General features: G+C 36.0%; 1 protein-coding gene across 1 annotated transcript; it reads left to right on the forward strand.

The window, feature by feature from the left end:
• Positions 1–222: 222 nt before the first annotated feature.
• On the forward strand, positions 223–20511 carry si:ch211-243g18.2. Its single transcript, NM_001044910.1, is given in 9 exon segments — positions 223–257; positions 3743–4140; positions 6386–6468; positions 6545–6701; positions 9072–9236; positions 10795–10920; positions 14827–15044; positions 15195–15223; positions 20316–20511. Coding segments are annotated over 8 exon segments (1287 nt in total). The 5' UTR covers positions 223–257; positions 3743–3747; the 3' UTR covers positions 20432–20511.
• Positions 20512–21829: the final 1318 nt, after the last annotated feature.

The following is a 21829-nucleotide window of genomic DNA, read 5'->3' on the forward strand; positions in this document are numbered from 1 at the left end:
ATCTCTTTGTTCTGGTCACAGAGGAAACCTGTTGAATATTTCATGCCGTGATCTCTGGTGTCTTGAGTTACAACTTTAGTGTAAGAGAGAGAGAGAGGGAGAGTGTGTGTCATGTGGCTCCTCCCATAGGTGTTCAGGTAAGATAAACCCCACCCCTGGTCCTTAACTCTATATGAGGGCACTGTTCGTTTCTGCCCACAGATCAGCGCTTCACACATCACACAGCACAGAAAACACCCTCCCTTCACTGACAACAGGTACAGTATGAATTTGTTTAACTTCTTATCTTTCGCAGTAGCCCAACCACTTGGATATCAGCCTCTTGCTGGGTTTTAATATCAAATATATTTCTAATTATAAATAATTCAGAGTGCATTTGAAGGTAAGATTCCAGATATTCTATTAATTTTCTCCAAGTCATTAGATTGCCTGCCTTATACATATTTTAAAGGTGAATCAACAGACATTTATCTGCCAATAAGTAATTTTGTAAGTGCATATCAACAAATTTTAATAACCCTAAGACTAAAGTGAGTGTTGACCAGTGCTCAAATAAATACTTTAGAGTTCTACCAATAGTAATAATGAAAGTTATTTAACATGGAGTTGCAAATATACTGGCAGTGAACAGAATGGTGCAATACCATTTGGATTGCTTAAGAAAAAGTTTTGAATTTATTCAGGTGTTTTGAAATGACAACCAACTGATTTTAACCATTTATAGGACACTCATTCATATATTTAATGGAAAATTACCAAAGTCTTTTTTTTATGACTTAATAAAGTCAAACACGAGTCACTACATTTTCCATACCCCAGGGATATGAATAATTTCTGGCTTGACAGTATATATGAAGAGCTTACATGCAAAAACATCTACATGTTGTCTGAAATTTTCCCCTAAAATTAGCATTTTTATCAGGATCCTTTGTGTAAGTTCAGTAATATCACTTTTTCGGCAAAGAATAAGTCCTTCTCCTGGTCTTAAAAGTGAAATAACTCAACATTAACAAGGGAGGCTGAGAAAAATGTTTGATGGAAATTTCAGACGACACTTAGAGGTTTTTCCATCTGAACTATTCATATTTAAATCAGTGTTGATTAAGTTACCGTATATAGTTCTTTACCAGATAAAGGGTTAAAGTAGTTGCACCTCCACAAAATAATTGCATTGCCTTGTTTGGAGTAAGTCATATCGTATTTGACATAGCAGTAAAGTCTCCAAGACAACAGACCTCACATGAGTAGGTTAAATGTTTGATGTGCCAACACGAAACAACAATGCAGTGTCCATTTACATATGTGTTCGTTGTCATCCAGTGGAGCTTTGTTCATTGTTTGATGCTTTTAATAGTTCATTGAGTGAAGTTAAACATAAACATTAACAGTACTGTAGAACCATTTAAAACTACAAGTTCATTGCTTTAGTTGTGTGAAACTAGGAAAGCTAGTTTCCTCAGGAGTGGTTAATCAAAAAAATACATTCATAACAAGTTTATACCATAATTATAACATCTTTTAAAATGATTTAGCTTAATTTGTTTTACATTTCACATATCCAGGTAAATAAGAGGGATAGTTCACTGAAAAAATGCAAATTTAATCACTATTTAGCCTCCTTCATGTGGTTCCAAACCTTTCTGGGTTTCTTGATTTTGCTGAACCTAAAACAAGATAATATGAAAAAACTAAAAAAACCGATAACCATTGACATCCATAGCAGAAGAGAAAAATACTTTAGAATCAAGGGTTTGTGGTTTCAAGCTTCTTTTTTGTTCAATAGAATGAGTCAAATAGTTTTGGAGCAAGTACAGAGTGATTAAATGATGACAGATATAGTGGGTGATTCCTTAAAAAATAAACTGTATACCCCCCCCCCCCTGACATTACTGTCAAAGTAGAGACTGTGGTCTTAGATCGGCATAAAGAACTCCTTCAGCCCAGAGCTCTTCAACAGTAGCAGGCTGTCAGACGGTTATCACTTTATGGCAGGAGATAAATGGAATAGGAAGGTGTGAACCAACTCTCTTAAGCAGCCCAGAGTTGAGAAGTCATTTGTTACAAGGTTTGGACGTTTACTTCTAGCTGTAAAATTCAGCATGGAAAATTTTTGGTTTGACCAGCTTCTTTTGACAAGTCAGTTTGTATAAAGAGCGTTTTTAAACTGGATGTCGTGAGGTCAGATGAAGATGTGTGATGTTCTTCTACAGCGAATATGATTTCCTCCTGCACACTGTTGCTACTTGTAGGTTTTTCTCCTAAAGCTATCTTAAAATGTGACTACAATGGAAGCTTTAAGCTTATTTAGAGTTTTTTCATACCACTTTTACATGGTTTTTCAATGTAAAAATGCACTTGACAGACATGCAGGACTGCTACGCTTGCTCCTTAGGTTTTTTGAAGCACAGCGTAAATGAGCACCACTTTTTTAGACACCATGTCAAATTAAAAGAACTTCAACTTTTACACACAGCATCACTCATCATCAGTAATAGTTTCAAAGCAGTGGACCAATCAGAACTCTAAGCCGGGCAAGTTTCTGTTAACAGGTGCTGGCCTTTATTTGTCACATACACTTTTGAATTGTAAAATTGAACCAACCCCCCCTCCCCCTCCCCCTGACTGTACACAAACATCACAGTTTTCAGGGGAAGACAGGTCACAGGAGGTAGCGTTTAGAAAAGGAAGTAAGATACACCAGGAGTGGCAGGCAAAAAAACACCCTCTCACCTTGCTCTTGAATTAGAGTGAGAACAGGGGGAAAAACAGCCCAATCAAGCACAAAAAGCACACAGACAAGACACAACATAAACACAGGGGTTGGGAATAGGGGGTGTGTGTATATAGTCTGATGAGGGCGAGCAGCCATCTGGTCCTGCAGCCATGGAGGTGCTGGTCGCAGACCCACCTACCTCCTCCCGAGCCCAAACTTCTTGTCGAGAAGGTGGTGTCAATTGCATTCTGAGACCAGTTGATCAAATCCATAATTCCTTATTTGTTTGGATAGCAGGGCATGGAGAGCCTCAGAGATAGAATAAGACGAAGACAAGAGGAGTTAGAAAGGAGAGATATGGGACGGAGAGGGAAAAAGTGCAACAGACTTCGCCGAGAGCTAAAGAAGAGGATGTGGTTGGGTTCCGCCCCCCTTTTTTTTAAACATCACATTTCCATATCCAAAGAGAGGTTCTGTTTCAGATGAAATCCAGTATACAACTCTTTTTTTACATAAAACCACAAGTTTGGAGAACGTGCCACCTCCAGCCTATTCAATTTAATATATTTTGCCTTTCCTCTCTCATTTATTTGACCTAATACACCATGCTGCCAACCTCAACTTTCAGTACTGACCTATTTATATGCTTAATTTGTAAAATGAATGCACATCATATATTGTTTATATACTGTTTATATACACATCATATACTGTTTGTTGCACAAAATGAGGGTTATAGTGCGGCTCATTTATATTCTTGTAATCAATTTTGTACTGTTTTGTATTTTATTCTATTTGTTATTATCTCTTTTACTTTAGTTTATTAACATCTGTCATAAAACTCTGATAAAAAAAATCTTTAAAAAAAAGACATGTTCTGTGTGAATGGCACCTTAGTGTGCAGTTGGACATGAAATATGAAGTGGATATCTTTAAATTTAAGTGTTGCACAATACATCTTTTGATAGTCATTTACCAAAAAGAATGCTTCTGTGACAATCTGAAATACATCTTTCTTCCCACCCACAGAGATCATGTCATCCAGTCTCTCAGTACGGAGCTTATCTCTGGGCCGGCAGCCTTCTTTCTCCAGCATGTCTCTGAGGGACAGTGGACGTGCCCGATCCAAAGCTGCGGTCTCTTTCGCTGCAGCCAAGCCTCTGTCTCGCTCTTCCTCCATGAGCATGTCAGATCTGAACGGCCTCGGCAGCATGTCTCTCAACGGCCTGCATGGCAACAGCACCAATGAAAAAGAGGCCATGCAAAGCCTGAACAGCCGATTGGCCAACTACCTAGATAAGGTGCGCTCTCTGGAGAAGTCCAACGCTGACCTGGAGCTGAGGCTCAAACAACTGATGCTGGACCGTGTGCCGAAAGGACACGATATCGATTCCATGATGGCCCAAGCTCATGCTCTCGAACAGGAAGTATGTCCTGTTTTTTTGACTTCATGAAAATAGGGTTTGTTAGAAGGTCTGCTCAGCAATGCCTCTGCTCATTACCTAGCTAAATGATTACCTACTGGCAGACTAAACAGTTACATTTTAACAAAGAAGGAAAGCACTTAAAACTGAATAAATAGCCCTGTAAAAGGGTTAAGATTCTCAACCCATTATTCCTTTATAATTAAGTTTAACCCTCCTGTCGTGTTCACATCATGTGCCTTACTTTAGTGTTTTATTTTATTTTATTTTATTTTATTTTATTTTATTTTATTTTATTTTATTTTACTTTCATTCATTCATTCATTCATTTTCTTTTCGGCTTAGTCCCTTTACTAATCTGAGGTCGCCACAGCTGCATGAACCGCCAGCTTATTCAGCTTATTTATCCAGCTGCATCCCATCTCTGGGAAACATTGATACACACATACACTATGGACATTTAGCCTACCCAGTTCACTTGTACCGGATGTTTTTAGACTGTGGGGGAAACCGGAGCACTCCACACAGAAACTCCAACTAACCCAGCCGAGGCTTGAACCAGTGACCTTCTTGCTGTGAGAAGACAGCACTACCTACTGCGCCACCGCGTTGCCCTTTATTTGATTTAATTTTCATTTTTTAACATTTATTTAATTTTATTTTTAGTTTAATTTATTTATTTGGTTTTATTTGGTTTTATTTTATTTATTTGTATTTTATTTTTAGGAAAAAAAAAAGAAAACAGACAGTCTGTATTTTTTCTAATTTTGTATTATATACTACTACTTTTTGGCTTTGTCCCTTTATTAATCTGGGGCTGCCACAGCAGAATGAATCACCAACTTATCCAGCATATGTTTAATGCAGTTGATGCCCTTCCAGCTGCAACCCATCACTGGGAAACACCCATACACTCTTATTCAAAAACATACACTACGAATAATTTAGCTTGCACAGTTAACCTATACCACATGTCTTTGGTCTTGTGGGGGAAACTGGAGCACCCGGATAAAAACCCATGCCAACATGGGCAGAACATGCAAACTCCACACAGAAATGCCAACTGACCAAGCCAAGACTTGAATCAGTGACCTTCTTGCTGAGATGCAATCATGCTACCCACTTTGTCACCATAACGCCCATTGATTTTGTTACATGCCAATTAAAAAAAAAAAAAAAAAGTATACAGCAAGAACTGACAAATTCCCAAATCTGGGAAAACCAACTAAATCTCAGATTGTCCCATGCAAACCATGATGAGGATGTCCAGTCCTCCTTCTGGAGGGACACTGTCCCAAAGAGTGTTGTTTTAACTTGCTCCAACACACACGGCTAAAAATTTAGAATGAATGTAAAGATATTGATTAGGTGTTTCAGGTGTGCTTAATTAAGGTTGGAGACAAGCTCTGCATCTCCAAAAGCAGAACTGGACACCCCTGGTTGTAAGTGTGCCATGCCATGTTTTCAATAATTAATTAGACTTTCTCCATGACCTAAACCAGCCTCTCTGGAAATACCTGTGCCTCAGCCTACAATTAGGTGAAACATAAAGTACGTTGCTCCGGGTACTTTTCATTCCGTGTTTCAGATGTCATATCTGGTAGAGGGCACTGTCTATATACATTTATTTATTAATTCATTCATTTAACTTCAACCTTAACTCTTCCCTGAGCCCAACCAACAGTGTTTTTAAAAGCAAACATAATAGAAAATGCATTATAGCAACCTAGTTTTACCTTAATTTTACATTGCTCTGAACCCGAGCACTCTGCATCACAAGTTTAACTCCGTACAAAGTGAGCCACTGAGCAAACTGACCAAAAAGTTGTCTATATGAAGATAGGTGAGGCAAATAGTATTCGAATATAAATAATAGACACCGTTAAGTTGTTTTGCCATATATATATATATATATATATATATATATATATATATATATATATATATATATATATATATATATATATGATATTGTGCAAAAAACTGCATGGAAAAATCTTTTATTCATCAAAAATAAATATCAATAGAGTGAAAAGGAACAAAAGTTGTTGACATCATACTTAGCACTAATTTTAACTAGAAACTGCAGTCAAACTATATATGTTAAATTACATTTTTGCAGTTTCACAAAAAAGTAGGCCGAAGCATGTATTTCCAATGAGCATGTGTCGGATTAATTGGTTGTTTTAATGGATAAGAGATAAATGCACCACATGCACCTTCACTTTTAAAATACTGTACCTTACAGGTAAGGAAGAAAACTCTGGAGAATGCTCGGATCATGCTTGAGATCGATAATGCCAAGTTGGCTGCAGATGATTTCAGAATCAAGTGAGTGTGGCTTTTGCACCCAAAATGTCATCCGGTGAGCTACTTTCGAAGGCCTATAATGAAAGTGTGTTTGCAGATGGGAGACGGAGAGCGCAATGTGTCAGTCGGTGGAACGAGACTGCGTGGCCCTGAAGAAAGCCAAGTCAGACCATGACCAGATCATCGCCACACTCCGTGGTGACCTGGACAGCCTGAAAGAAGAACTCTACTTCTTGAGGAAGAACCATGAGGAGGTAAGATCTCTACATTGACAGTTCTTGCACTTCACAGCCCAAATCACTGTCTACAAACTGGTTGAATAGTAGCCTTTAAGGGTACATAAAAAAGTTGGATGTGAGCCAGTACAAAGTTCACTTGTTTTCTTTTGCTACTAAACTGTTGGTGTAACCCTCATTTCTACATACATTCATGATTTCTCCACAAAAAAAGTTATGCAAAACACTTTTCCACAAGGAAAGGGCTTCTTCCGACACTATGAATAAAGAGTTTTTTAGGGATCTGTTCACACAGAGACCCTTCCCAGCATGTCAAAACGACATACAAACAAGTAAAAACAGACTAATTGCTTAAATCAATTTGATCATAATTTGGTCAAAATAACATCAAATTGACATCTAACATTGATGTCAAAAACACATTAAAAATTAATTATTGGACTCTCCTGTGTTTTATTTTTTTTTAAATCATCTTAGATGTCAGTTTGATGTATTTTGAGCATTTTACATGCATTGTAGAGATATAAAATCCAATGTAAATTTAGAATTTGCAATTAAAGCTTTCGAGTGAATAAAACATTATTTATAAAAGTTTTTTTATGTGTACAAAACAGAACAAAAATATTTATATAGTTTATAATGCTTTTTATAAAAATAATAAGGAAAAATACTAAAAAAAATAAATAAGTAAATTAATTAAAAAAACAAAGTAATAATAATAAACAAAAACACAAAAACAAATAAAATAACAAGCACCAGTCCATCCAAACATGCACCATATGGAGTAAATAATAATAATAATAATATACACCATGAGTGCCCTACTTTAACTCTTAAAAAGATAAATAAAATATGTTTTATATTGTAATACTTTTGTGTCGTTATTTTGATGGTCAAAAGATTATCGAGGTGTGGACGTCAAAGAGATGTCAAGGTTGTGACATCAAATCAATTTGCATTTTTTTTTTTTTTGCTTTTTTTTAATATTCTTCCTTTATTATATTTTTTTAGAACAACCCCTTCCCCAACAATTCCCCAACCCAGTACACGTAAGGGGGATTTATAAAAAACACGCCAAAACGAGAAAACATGCAAACTTCACACAGAAATGCCGACTGACCCAGCTGAGGCTTGAACTTTTATTAAAAAAAAAGTACTGCCATCATAAATACTTTTCAGGGGATACATTTGTACATCAAGTTACATGGTTATTTTGCAGTTATCTCAGATTACATTGGTGATTGGTTAATTAACCTCTAAATATACATATCCTCTTTAGAAAAATCTTAGTCTTCATTTGTAGACATAGTCCTTTTTTCTATTACATACTGTAGACCTGTTTCAATCTCTAAAACCTTCGTTTATCCAATGTAATTTTTTGCCATCAAGATTTCTGTAGAATTATATTCCAGGGGTTGAAGTCCTGGAGAGCCACAGTTCCAAAAGACCCTTTAACAAGCTAATAGGCATAATGGCCAGTAGAAAGCTGTGTTTTTATCTTGATTGGCCCAAAACTCTGCAAGTTTAGTGCTCTCCAAGCCAAATTTGACCACTCCTAGAATCTTCTAGGGCTAATAAAAACCCTTTGAGACCCATGGATTTTCAAGATTGTCCCTCTGTCTTGTCAGACCTTTGAAAAGTCTAAAGTAGTGACCTTTGTTGTCTTTGATAGACAAGCACTATGACTGGAGTTGCTTGTAACCCAATCCATGTGGTTCCTTTGTCTAATGCAATCTAAGATGTGCCTCACAGCTAAACCGCTGGCACAAAACCAAATGCTGATTGTCATTTTTAGGTCAGAAACTTGCTCTACATTGGTATGCTCAGATGTTAATGCTTGGCCAACAAAGTCTGAATGCAAAGAAGCAGAATAAACGCATATACTTGAATTATTGTATAACTTCGAAACAAACAAATCCACAAAGCATATAAAAAGTACATAGCTTTTAAGAAATATAGCATACACGCATACTCTTGGTATTTGATAAGGAGGAGTGTCGCTGTGATAGCAGATGATTCAAATATCTGAATGTTTTTTTTGTGTGCATGAAAGACACACTGCATACTCCCTGTGTGAGCAACATGAGATCAACACCTTTAAATATTCATTGAGAAGAATTTAATAATGAAGTAACTTCCACCTACCGTGTGCCACCACGTGGTATCAAATTGCCAACATTCACTCCGCAGTCTCGAATGACCACACAAAAAAACATCCCAGTGTTCAAACACAAAATACACACACATTTACCATGCTCAAATATGTTTAATATCTCATTAGTCAACAGTTTAGGTTAATTCCACAGAAGGTTATCGCTCAGTTTGTTTAGTTGTACAACATACTTCTCTTTTATCATCCGCCCATTACTTTTCCCACACTCTCTGCAGGAAATGGACAGTCTGAGAGCCCGGATTGCTCAAGAGGATGTCAATGTGGAGGTGGATGCGGCCCGTGGGCCAGAGCTGGGGACTGTCCTCTCCGATCTCAGGTCTCAGTATGAAGGCATTGTCCAGAAGAACAAGGAGGAAGCTGAGAGCTGGTACCGTAAAAAGGTTTGTGCTCTCAGGGGAACAGGGTCAGAACCAGTACCATGGCTGCCAGCCTCCATTAAGACTATCCCAGATTCAGATCACATTTCTCTTACAACAACACCTTCATACAGCTATGTGTTTTTGGACATGTACAATAGAAAACCAGGCTAACGTGGGCATTCATGTACTAAAAGGTTTTTTTTTTATTATTACAACGTAAAACAAAAAAAGTTGAGGTAACAAACCATTTGAGGAAACCAATTGCAACAAACCATTTAAGTTCAAAAACTAATCCTAATGAGTACTGTCAACTTAATCCATTTGAGTAAATGAAGCAATTCGAGTACATCGGAACCCAATAAATGAAGAGAACTCAAGTCAATTGAATATTGTAAAACCCAATATGTTAAGGTTGAGGAAACCGATTGCTAAAAAGCATTTGAGTAAAAAAAAAGAAAGAATCTATATGAGTACTGTGAACTTACTCCATTTGAGCTGAAGTAATAAGATATTTAATTAGCTCTTACCTTCAAAACTGAGTTCAAAACTATTTTCACATGAGTAAAATTAATTTTCATTAAATTTTGAGTTAATTACACTCATTTCATTTGATAAAGTTGACTGTTGGGGTTTTACATTGTATACATTGCACTGTTTTCTTTGTTAATCATGATTTTTTCTATCCATAACATGATTGTAAGCCAAAACATGGTCTTTATATGGTACATAAAGAACATTTTGACCAGGAACTATGGTAATATGAGGATCTGTACCGGTGTGGTTCAGGAGTCCAAGATAATAGTGTGGTCTAATATTTAAAAATACAACTGTATTTTTGAAGTATCATATGCAAATACCATCCATTTCCTAAAAATATTAGACCACACTATTATCATGGACTCCTGAACCACACCGGTACAGATGGTATTTGCATGCTACTATATGGAACCATTTTAATATGGTTTTTCAAAACATTAATATTATGGTATTTTTGTAAACTTTAAGATAGTATTAATAGGGTAAAGCAAGATGCTAAAATGCTTCTGGCACAATGATAACACCAATATATTTCTGGTCATTAATAATTTTAGTCCATAATACTTCTATGGACTATTTATCAAAGTTTTTGCATATTACCATAAATACTATTTTGAGGCATTATTATTTTTTTTGTATAAAACCAACATATTTTGAAAAGATGATTTAAAAATACCATGGTTTTACAACATTTTTACTACTGTTCTAGGACATGAACAATAGTAAAACCAAGTTGTGTATTACCATTATTACTAGTATTTCCAGTATTACCAGGTAGTGTAAGTATGATATTTACATTACTAAATAGTTACAGTAAGTATTTACCCAACATTATTTGCATATTTTACCATGCGAATACAATTATATTTTTGGGTAAGTGGAACCATGGTATCTTTATAAGGTAACCAGTATCTTTATATCAATTATTATTACAAATAATTATATCATTATATATAAGTAAAACACCCATTGCATTACTTTCTTCAGTTCCATAAACAGAACACTTGTGTAACCCATCAACTGTATATGTGTGTGTGTTTAGTTGGAGACAGTGCAGACGCAGGTGCGTGAGAGCAATGAAGCCCTGAGAGGAGCTCAGAGTGAACTCACCGAGAGGCAGCGCTTTCTGCAGACCCTGGAAGTGGAACTGGAGAGCCTTCATAAACAGGTCAGAACCAGGCAGGAGGAACCTTTTAGCGACCATTTCTGTTCTCTGAGTGAACTTTGAAAGCCTCGGCCAATGCAGATACAATTACAGCTTAGCACTGGAAAGTAAAACCCTGCCCTTTATGTCAAAGCTATTTGAACGACCCAGGCCATAAATGCTCCATCACATGCCTGCACTTACTTCACCAGTCAAATGTGAGCGGCAGGAAGCACAGACACAGTTTGTTGTCGGATTATGTCAGTAAAAAGGGGTCAGTTGAGACCTTACTGAAAGTGGTAGGGTTTTAGATCTCTAAAAGAGAGGTTTTTCTATCAGGTTTGCTTGTTTTTCATGACCTTCAGATCTCATGCAAGTGAAAGATCAGTTCCAGCATCTCAGATGTATTTACTATCAACAGGTCACTCTTGTGTAAATAAGCCAAGATGTAAATTCACATAGTAGGGGTCGTTACTTTAATGGTATATGCAGCTATTTTAAAGTGCAAGTAGATGCAGAGTACCTTTAAAGACTCTGAACAAAGGGATTCTGTCATCATTGACTCATATTGTAAAAAAATATATGACAAAAAGTCATGACTACAAAAGTTTTTATGTTACCCTAATTAGTTAACCAGGTTTCAATGACATTTTAAAAGTTATGCAAAGAGTAACTTGTTGTTTTTAGTCATTTGAATGATGTAAATTGAGATTACTTGTGACTTTGATTCAGCCTAAAAAAATAAGCCAGCAAGATTTTTTACAGTGCACAATTTACTTCTTCTAAACCTGCTTTTGTTTTCATCTGTTGAGAACCAAAGAAGATATTTTGAAGAAAGCTGGAAACATTTAACCATTGTCCAATTTCTTACTATTACTATTAATTATGTGGTTACAGGTTTTTAGCTTTCTTCAAAGTATCTTCTTATGTGTTCAACAAAATAAAGAAACTCTCTAGCACTTTAGTTTGACGGTCAATTTGAATATTAGTAGACTGTTTAATATCTGTTGATACTGCTGCTAAACAGACATTTAACTAACCATACACTCTCAGAAATAAAGGTACAGGAGCTGTCACTGGGGCAGTACCTTTTCAAAAGATACATATTTGTACCCAAGGAGTCCAAAGTGGTACCTTAAAGGTACACATTAGTGCCTAAATGTACCTAAAATGTACTTTTGAGGTACCATTATGGACCCTTCAGTTACAAATATGTACCTTTTAAAAAGGTGCTGCCCCAGTGACAGCTCCTGTACCTTTATTTCTAAGAGAGTACATGTCAACTTACACTAACTCTAACCCTAACCCCAACCTAACAGTCTACTTATAATCTAATGAGAATTAGTTGGCATGTAGATGCAATGTAACTTACATTCAACAAACGGATCAGAAAAATAAAGTGTGAACAGAAACTCTTCTTGTTTGGACACTTGTGAGTGAGTAAATAGTGTGTAAATTTCCCTGCAAAACATAAGTAGGTTTAGAATGTTCATTTTGCTATTTTACTATACAATGAACTGCATAATACCTTAAATTTCAGCTTTATTAGAGGTCGCTAAGGGTTTGTATGCATGAGGCAGTATTCAAAGAAGCCTTGCTGTCTGAGCAGTTCAGCTTATCTCCAACTGGTGGTTGGCAGTTCAAATATGATTACATGTAAAATAGATGGACTAAAGGGTTAGGTTAGAATTAGAATAGAATTGATCCATAATGTGATCAATACCAGTAGCACACACACACACTTTAACTTTAACCATCACAATTGACTGCCTAACCCTAACATTTAGTCTAAAATAAACCTTAACCCAGTTCTAACTTTGAACCTAAAATCAAATGGTAATCCCCAAACAACCCTTTAAAGGGGTCCCCGAAAATAAATAACAGTCTGATTGTTTTATCTTTACACATTCTCAAATGGCCCGTTTCCACTGTCGGTACAGGTCACCTTTATCAGGCTTGCGTTTCCAGTGCTAAAAGGATACCAATGGTACCCTTTTGGTACCCTTGGTACCCTAGTATTGATACCAACGGTACCGTTTTGGTGGGTGTTTGACAGAAAATTTTAGTCAACGTCATTCTCTCCCAAGAAAATGTCAAATTACGGTTTGTTTAATATATCACACGAGAAGCCATTCTCTCGAAACAGATGATTTAAACATAAATATTTGGGTATAAATGTTCATCACTAACCTTTTTATTAACGTAATTTGATTATAACTGCAGATCAATGTGAAATATCCTACTGTAACGTGTGAAATTATAGAAAATAAATAAATGCAATAAATGTGAACACATACAGCCCCTTACAGTGTCCGATATGCTACCAATTACAGAAAGACTGTACATAGTCCTTATTTGGGTTAAAAACAACACACAACATCAGTCTACAGTCAGTGCAAACATCTTGTCTGTATCCTTAATCTTCACCAGCACATGTTACTGTTAGAGAGTAATTTCGTCATTCTGAGTTCATAATAGTCCAAAAGGCGACAATAGTTAAATATGGCAGTTTGTATGTATTATGCTGCTGAAAGAATCATTTGCTCCTTTGTTTTTTCCGGCTTCTCCTTTGTTTTTTTGCGATTCACTCTCATGTTTGTCTATTTCTGAAAGGAACGAATGTCAGAAGCTCTTCAATAATCACGCGCACGTTATTATCATCAGCTTAGGAAGTTTGTTATTTCAAATATAGACGTGCGGTTTCAAATATAAACCTCTCACGCTTTAGACAGCCTTGTAAAAAACTATGGGGCACAAGGCAGATTCTGCTCCTCTTCTTGAATTTATGGCTGTTCATCAAGACAACGACAAGGTTTGTTTGAGCTCAGGTCGACCATGGCTCATTTTTATATTATTAGGGTGTAATGTCTTGGCTGTGTATTTAAAAATGGCACTTCCTTTGTTTTCATTCTGGCTTGTTGGATGAACAAGTGAGGTATCTCTGTAAACCAAAAGTGTTCAGTTGCGGATCTAGCTCCATCTAATGGTACCCCTTTTGTTGTGCTAGGTACTCTTTGCAAAGGATACTCAAAAAGTTGTACAGTACGGTACGATTCACTTTTAGGTACCTTTTACCATACCATACCTCTCAGTGGAAACGGGCCAAAATTGGCTCTGATAAAAATATTTCGACACATGCATAGGGTTCAAAATTCATAAAACTTTATAAATCTTTTGTGATATTGTCTATTATTTAATTGAATTAAAAATCGGAAATGCCCCCTAATGCTTAATAATAGTTTTAGATTTGTTTTGTTTTTGTTTTCCTTTGACTATTTGGATCATAGAGTGGAGGACAGGTAATGATTGTATACAGAAATGTATTACAAATCCAATGTGTATCTACCACCAATGTTTAATGCATTAAATGCGTAGTTACCACCAAAACCGAACATTCTGTCATCATTTACTTAACTTTTACCAAACATGTTTGACGTTTCTCTTTCCTCTGTTGAACAATAAAGAAGATATTTTGAAGAAATCTGGAAACCTGTAATCATTTACTTCCATAGTATTTTTACATTTTCTACGATGGAATTCCATGGTTACAGGGTTCAGCTTTCTTCAAAATATCTTATTTTGTGTTTAACTGAATAAATAAACCCATAAAGTATTGGAACCACTTGATAGTGAGTACATTTGAATTTTTTGTGAACTATCCCTTTAACGTGCCTTCAAAAAAGCATTGCATAGCCAGACTGGATTTTTTAAATATATTTTTTGTAACCCACAAGCAGTCTGACAGACATATAAAGCAACCAATCACAGCTTTTTTTTTTTTTCGCGTCATATTAAGCTCTGCAAATCCTTGAAATAACAGACTTATGTGTAAAACTTATGCTACAAATACACCAGCATTTCAACAGTGGTCCATTGTCATGATGTCGGAATCATCAACTAACAAATTCCCCTTAAACTGCTCTCCCACAGGTGGCAGCTCTGGAAGGTAACCTGAGTGAGACGGGGCAGAAATACACCCTGGAGATGGAGCGTCTGCAGGCCACCCTGGCCCAGCTGGAGGACAGCCTGTCTCAGCTGCGTCTGGACATGCAGCGCAACAAGACTGACTACGAGCAGCTCCTGCGCATCAAGCAGAACCTGGAGATGGAGATCGCCACCTACAGGAGGCTGCTGGAGGGCGAGGAGACGTGAGTGACTCTTTTAGCTCAACTCCCCAATTATTTACTCTGTGTAGCGTCATCCCTATCTCCACACACTGATATGGGTGTCTGGGGTTTTCACAACTTAATGACTGTTTTGATACTGACGTCATGTTTTTATTTTCTTTTATTTAACAGGGTTAAAGAGATTCCTCCACCACCCAAGAGTGAGTTCTCATCCATTCTCAATGTGTCACTTGTTGGATTCAGCAAACAGTAGATCAAATATGCACAAACTAAACTTGCTTCTAACAAACATTTGACTAGAAGTGCATATTGCATTAGCTGAATGTAAAAACTGTAACATGGTATTATCTCAGTGGGATAGTTTTTAGTTGTAAAATTTGCATTTAATTTACTCCATCTAATGTGTAGGTGATTTTTTTATCCTCAGTAGAACATTAAAGAAGTTTTTAGCTGAATCTGTGGTCCTTGGTGATTCATAAAATGCAATTCCACTTAAGTTATCGGCACTTTGACAGTCTAAACATATAATACAATTAACATCTGTTCCTTCTGAAGATATACCCCTTATTAAAGTCTTATTAAAGTCTTATAAAGCAAAAGGGTTTGCAAAAATCTGTACATTATTTACTAACCCTCTGTGTTTTTTGTGCTTGTTCAGTTTCTTGTAAATGTAATAATGGCTAAAGTGTGACGAGCACACTGTATTAAGTACAAACTGTGCTAAAATAACCTTTATTCCATAATCTGTTGAAATAATTGATTCTGATTGGCTGTAAAGTGTGTAATAAAAAAGAGTTTAATGCACACGTATAATTCCAGTCAGTTTAGAACAAACTTATATAAATGCGCTTCCCTTAAACATAAGTAGTAACTGTTACATACGGGTCGGGACAACGAAGATGAGGATCCACGTGCAGTTTAAAAATCAAGAGTTGTCAGGCAGGCAATGATGAAACTGGGACGAACTGGAGCATGAGGGTAATCTAAAGAACGTGGTAAAAATAACAGGCAAAGGCTCAAGACAGACAGCTTAACGGCATAAACAATAAAACTAACAAGGGTCCAAAAACATGTGAAGGCAAGACACTGTGTAAGGGAATGTGAGCAATGGATGTGCAGTAGTCTCTGTAATCAGTCTTTGATCAGCTGGAAACAGGTGTGTTTGAGTTGCATGATGGGATTTGTAGTTCATAAGGTGACAGAATCGTATTCCAGGTGAAGGTGCATGTTTACAAGCAATCTGCTAGATCCACGGATTACTGGTGCTTGTTCAAACTACCTGTGTAATATGAGTTAAAACAACACAATTCTTGTCATTTCTGTTGCCAGTTTATTTGTTTTTATGTTCAGTCCACTTAAATTTGTAAACTATTAAGTTAACTTAAGTGTTTTGTGTTGGGACAACATAAAGGAATTGGGTTGGTCCGACTACCTGGTTAGGGGATTTGTAGTTACCAGCATTTCCACCTTGCAGAAGCACCCATGCTTTGGGTGTTTGTTGTTTTGCTCAGTGAGCAATAACTGTCCTAAAATTAGTTCTGATATCTCTCTCAATCAACTGTATATGTAACTCATGAAATATGAAATATATGAATATACTCATTTAACTCATTTAGGATAACTTCAAATAAAAGAGACTTCGAAATGTAAGACACATAAACATACATGATATTATCAGACCTTTGAGTTTAAATTAAAATAAAAATACAAATGTTGTCAAACTTTTATTTGATAAAAATCGTGTTGGACCAACTCATTTAATTGTGTAAACAGTTTTTTTTAGTTGGTGCTAAAAAACATTGGATGGAAAGCCTATCAATTAAATTGAGTTCATCCAATGAGTTATTTTTGAGTGTAATAACTAAGTGACAGTTGCCGGAACCTATTTTATTTATTTTATTTTTTTTACCTTTTTCTACTTTTTACTTCTTACACTGATATGTGCTTCGCCAGAAACCAATGGGAACTAAGCAATATGCTCAAAAATAGTTGCAAAGAGGTAGCTAACACATGTTACTATGAGCTATATATTTTAGCTACCCAGATTAGATATGCCAGTATCATATACATGCACACACATATACACACAATCGATCTCACACATGCTCTCTCTGTCTGCCTGTAAATGATTATTCAGATTCGGGAGATCTAACGTGTCATAACTGATGAAAATTCATTCAAATATTGCACTGTAGCAACACCAGTTGTAACAACTATCACTTGGAAAATGACTATAGTAAGCGGAAAAATCAAGACATTGCCATGCGTTTGGATTTTGGATGTTAAATACACCTGCTGTGTGTCAGGTGGTTCTTTATAAATCTATTAATGTATTGAAACTATTGATTATTGCTTACATAACTGCAGTTATTGTAAAACATATTGTTGAGGAAAAAAATGAATAAGGGTGGCTAGTAAAAAATATACATATATTTTTAAGTCAAATAAATAAGGGTAGAGAAGGTTTTTGTTGTCTAAATGATGAAGGTTAAAGGTGTTACTACAAAAATGATGTATAAATGACCCTGTGCACACATTGACTTTAAATGTTATGTTGATTTAACTTTTTTGTGCCACCTTTTTGTTAGAAAGGCTTGAGGGTCAGTGTCACACATTTGATGGTGAGTTTCATCATCCCCTAATGGGCCCATCAATGTGAAAACTGACTGAGGCAGGTAAAGAAGGTGAAGATGAAGTATCTTTGTTGTTGTTTATTTTTTACACTGTCCACAATGTAATAAAATATAAATAATAAAGATTAAAGTCACACAATGACCTGAACACAGAGACATTTTGAACACAGAAAATCACACACCTTTGTGCCATTCCTCAAAAATTGTAAATAAACTGAACCGTACCTTTCATTTCCAGTGGGTTTGCGGCTTCCTTTACCATAGACTGAAGAAAAAAGTGCTCAATAGAAAATTTACCATATGTTGATGTAGAATATCTGTCTAATATGCTGATGCTGATGTCTGTCAATTTGCATTTGTGATTCTTTGCTGTTGCCCTAATGACATTATCAGTTGCCAGTTACAAATACTGATATTGACCACCCATAACAAAAAATAAATTTCACACAGTGCATGACCTACAGTTAATATTGTACATAAGATGTGAAATGTTTTCTTGGACCACACAACCAGTCATACATTTTTTGAAAATGGAAATGTATACATCTGCTGAAAGCTGAATAAATAAGATTTGCATTGATGTTTGGATAGGACAGTATTGGTGCAAATGAGTGTATGGGTGTTTCCCAGTACTGGGTTGTGGCTGGAAGGGCGTTCGCTACATTAAACATATGCTCAAATAGTTGGCAGTTCATTCTGCTGTGGCGATGCCTGATAATAAATAAGGCAGTAAGCCGTAGGAAAATTAATCAATAAACATTTGGCTTAGATATAACTATTTGTCTGGAATCTGTGGGTAAAAAATACTGAGAAAATCACCTTTAAAGTTGTCAGAATTAAGAGTTTAGCAATGCATATTAATAATCATAAATGTAGTTTTTATGTACATAATTTATTTACAGAATGAAATTTATAAAATGATAAATCTTTTGCCATCAAAGAATAATATATAACACTGACTCATACATGTATGATGCAACACAAAACTTTTTTCCCAGTGATGGGTTGAAGCTGGAAGGGTATCCGCTGCGTAAAAGATATACTGGATAAGTTAGCGGTTCATCCCACTGTGGCGACCCCAGATTAATAATGGGACTAAGCCAAAAAGAAAATGAATGAATGAATGAATGAATGAATAAATGAATTAATAAATAAATAAATTAATTAATTAATGAACATAAAAGACTTTGTGGTTCAGGGTCACAGATTACTAACACCTTATAAACATATTTGTTCAGATATTCGCAAACACAGAAACACAATAGTCTAAAATTCATAATATGTTCAAATCATATTAGATATAATGTACAATGGCTATCAACATACTTCATTCAACACAAATTATTTCTGACAGTATAGTTTGGGAAAACCCCAACTATGATAAATATTGTGAATATTGTAAGGGAGAATAAACAAATTGTTAGTGTATTACACAATGTGGCCAATTAATTGTTTACATGGTTTATTTCTTTTGCAAAAAAACGATTTTTGGATTTTAAATTGTGCAGAAACACTAATAAAAGTAAACCCTTTACCTCCTTTTATATGATGTCTTATTCCTGTCTGTACAACTAAACGTATTTTAAGTGCTTTCCATTGTCACTAGAAAAAAAATTATGTAAAAGCAGAATTTGTGAACCACACAGGGTTAGTTTTGTTTTGCCTGTATATGTTTTTTGATATTCAAAGTGCCTGAATCACCACGGACCACAGTACACAGAAAGATATCATGTATCTTAGAAATGAACAGCTATTTTGTGTGATTTAGAGATACACAACATTTAATATGACATTATATCAGAACAATTCAAAGAAAATGCATGCTCATATTAACATGCACACTAAAGAAATACACACATTTAAGACAGAAATATATATTTATTATATATTTATAATACGTGAAAAGTATTTTTCAATGTTTTTCAATGTACATAAAACTGATTATCAGAGTACTTTTGCAGTCTTAAAATAAAATGTCAACAGATGGGTGAAATTATGTTACACAATAATTCAGAATAACATATATATTCATGTAAAGATGAAACAACTAATTATTCTAACCTCTCCTTATGAAAACAACTATAGAATAATAAGTGATCATACAGTACTGCCTTGTATTCAATTCTTAATGGTTAAGCTGACCAATGGATAAAAAGCTAGCAATGGAAAGGATAGTGGCCAAGTATAAAGATTAAGATTTCTTTAATACTTTGCTAACTGATTTACATTCTAAACACTCCTTACAGACTACTTTGCTACTGTATATGAACTATTGTTACACTGATTTAAATTTTAGTGTGCATCTTCTGTCAATTACAGTCAAGATGTGACTGTAAATTCATGAAATCTTAAATTTAAGTGACACAAAAGTCCTCCATCCTGTAGAATCCGCTGTTCAGGCCAGCACTGATGCTTGACGCTTAAGTGTAATTTAAGCCGTGGTCTTGAACTGTTGTGTAAACAGAGCTCCGATATCAGCCCGTGGCTCTGGAATGTCCTGGATCTTCTCACCTGAGCTCCATACTGAAAACTAATGACACATTAAACAGTGCCAAACAGAGCAGCTTCTCATAAAGCAGCATACAGTCCAGTGTCTGTTTCTTGGAGAGGAATGTGACGTATCGCTAACATCTCTCCCTCTCTGTCTTTCTGTCCGCAGAAGAGCCTGACGTTCGTACCCGCAAGATAGTAAAGGTGGTAACGCAAACCATGATCAATGGTAAAGTCGTGGACGAATCCAGCGAAGTCGAACAGATTGAGGAGACAAAGAAGTAAAACAAGAACAAGACTGTCTGTGTGATTCTCCATATAAAAGCCTCTATTGTCCATTTAGAAGCTGCATTACCTTTTGGCCCCAGCGGGCCCCTGATTTTTGTTTCATTCCCAGTCTTTCAAAGAGATCGTCTTTCCTTTCTCAAGCAACAAAAAGAGGTGAAATTACTAGGAAAGCCATCAGATTTAGAGCTGAAACTGAAGAAGAAACAAGTGACAAGTGTTCCTGTTATTGCATTTAGGCACTTGTCAGACCAAATTCTTTCTGCATGCAATATTTATTTCTCAGTAGTGTAGCGTGAGGATGACTTTATTTACCTAAAAGTTTGCTTCTCTGTTATTGTTTTCAATCTTTACCCATATTAAAAACTATTCTGTGCAAACTGCACTTGTTGTGACTCCTTATGACTTAAGTCTACTTATTTCAACTTTATGGGCTCTATTTTGACGATCTAGGTGCATTGTATGCACAGACATTCATTAGCCTACATAATTAATTTTGTTTGTTAAGTGCAAAGATTTGATTCAAAACTATTTCTTAATTCAGTTCTACGTTTAAGCAAATGAATCAATGAAGAATAATAACGAAGTGTGATCAAAATTATTGGTTATATCCAAATACACATGCTATGTATGCTCCATATGGTCCAACACCTGACAGGTGGGCAAATCTGTTTGTTTTTAATAAAACAAATATAAATATGCATATAATAAATATTACTGCTAATAATAATAACATACACATGAATAAACTGAAAAGGCCTTTCGAGATGAAGAAGGCATGAAAGCAGTCGTTTTTATATTTATGTAGAAAATAATCATTTCATTTCATTTTCTTGTCGGCTTTGGGTCTACTCACACTATGCCATTCGTACCGTGCCCAGGCCCGTTTCCCGGATTGTTTCACAAGTGTGAGTGCGCTGAATCGGGCTCAAGCACGGTTCACTTGGCTGGCCCTGGCCCGGTTGGAAGAGGTGTGCCTGAGCCCGGTTCACTTGGGCTTTGGCGCGGTACTCTTGTGTGTGAGTGCAAAACGCGCCCGAAATTTAAGCCCAAAACTGAAAGCGAGACGTGACTTTTAAGGCACTGTTTCATATGGATTTATTAATCATTCTTACTGTTCAGTAAACGCAAACTGCCGTAGTTTATTAAAGACGCAAACCCCTCACTGCACGACAGCTGCGCGCCTTCAGCAGACCTCCTCATTCCTACAGCAAGAGCTTTATGATTGTTTATGAGCGCCAAAAGTGGCGGATCTGTTCGGCGAAATATCTGACTGCGTGTCCCCGCATCCCTAAGGACTGTTTGGCGAAATATTTGACAACATATCAAACGACTGAATCGATATAACTAGAGAAATCTCCACTGTGCTGCTGAGTGAGAGAGTGCTTCTCACTGAAC

This window comes from Danio rerio, chromosome 10 (assembly GCF_049306965.1).
Source record: "Danio rerio strain Tuebingen ecotype United States chromosome 10, GRCz12tu, whole genome shotgun sequence".
Lineage (NCBI taxonomy): Eukaryota > Metazoa > Chordata > Actinopteri > Cypriniformes > Danionidae > Danio > Danio rerio.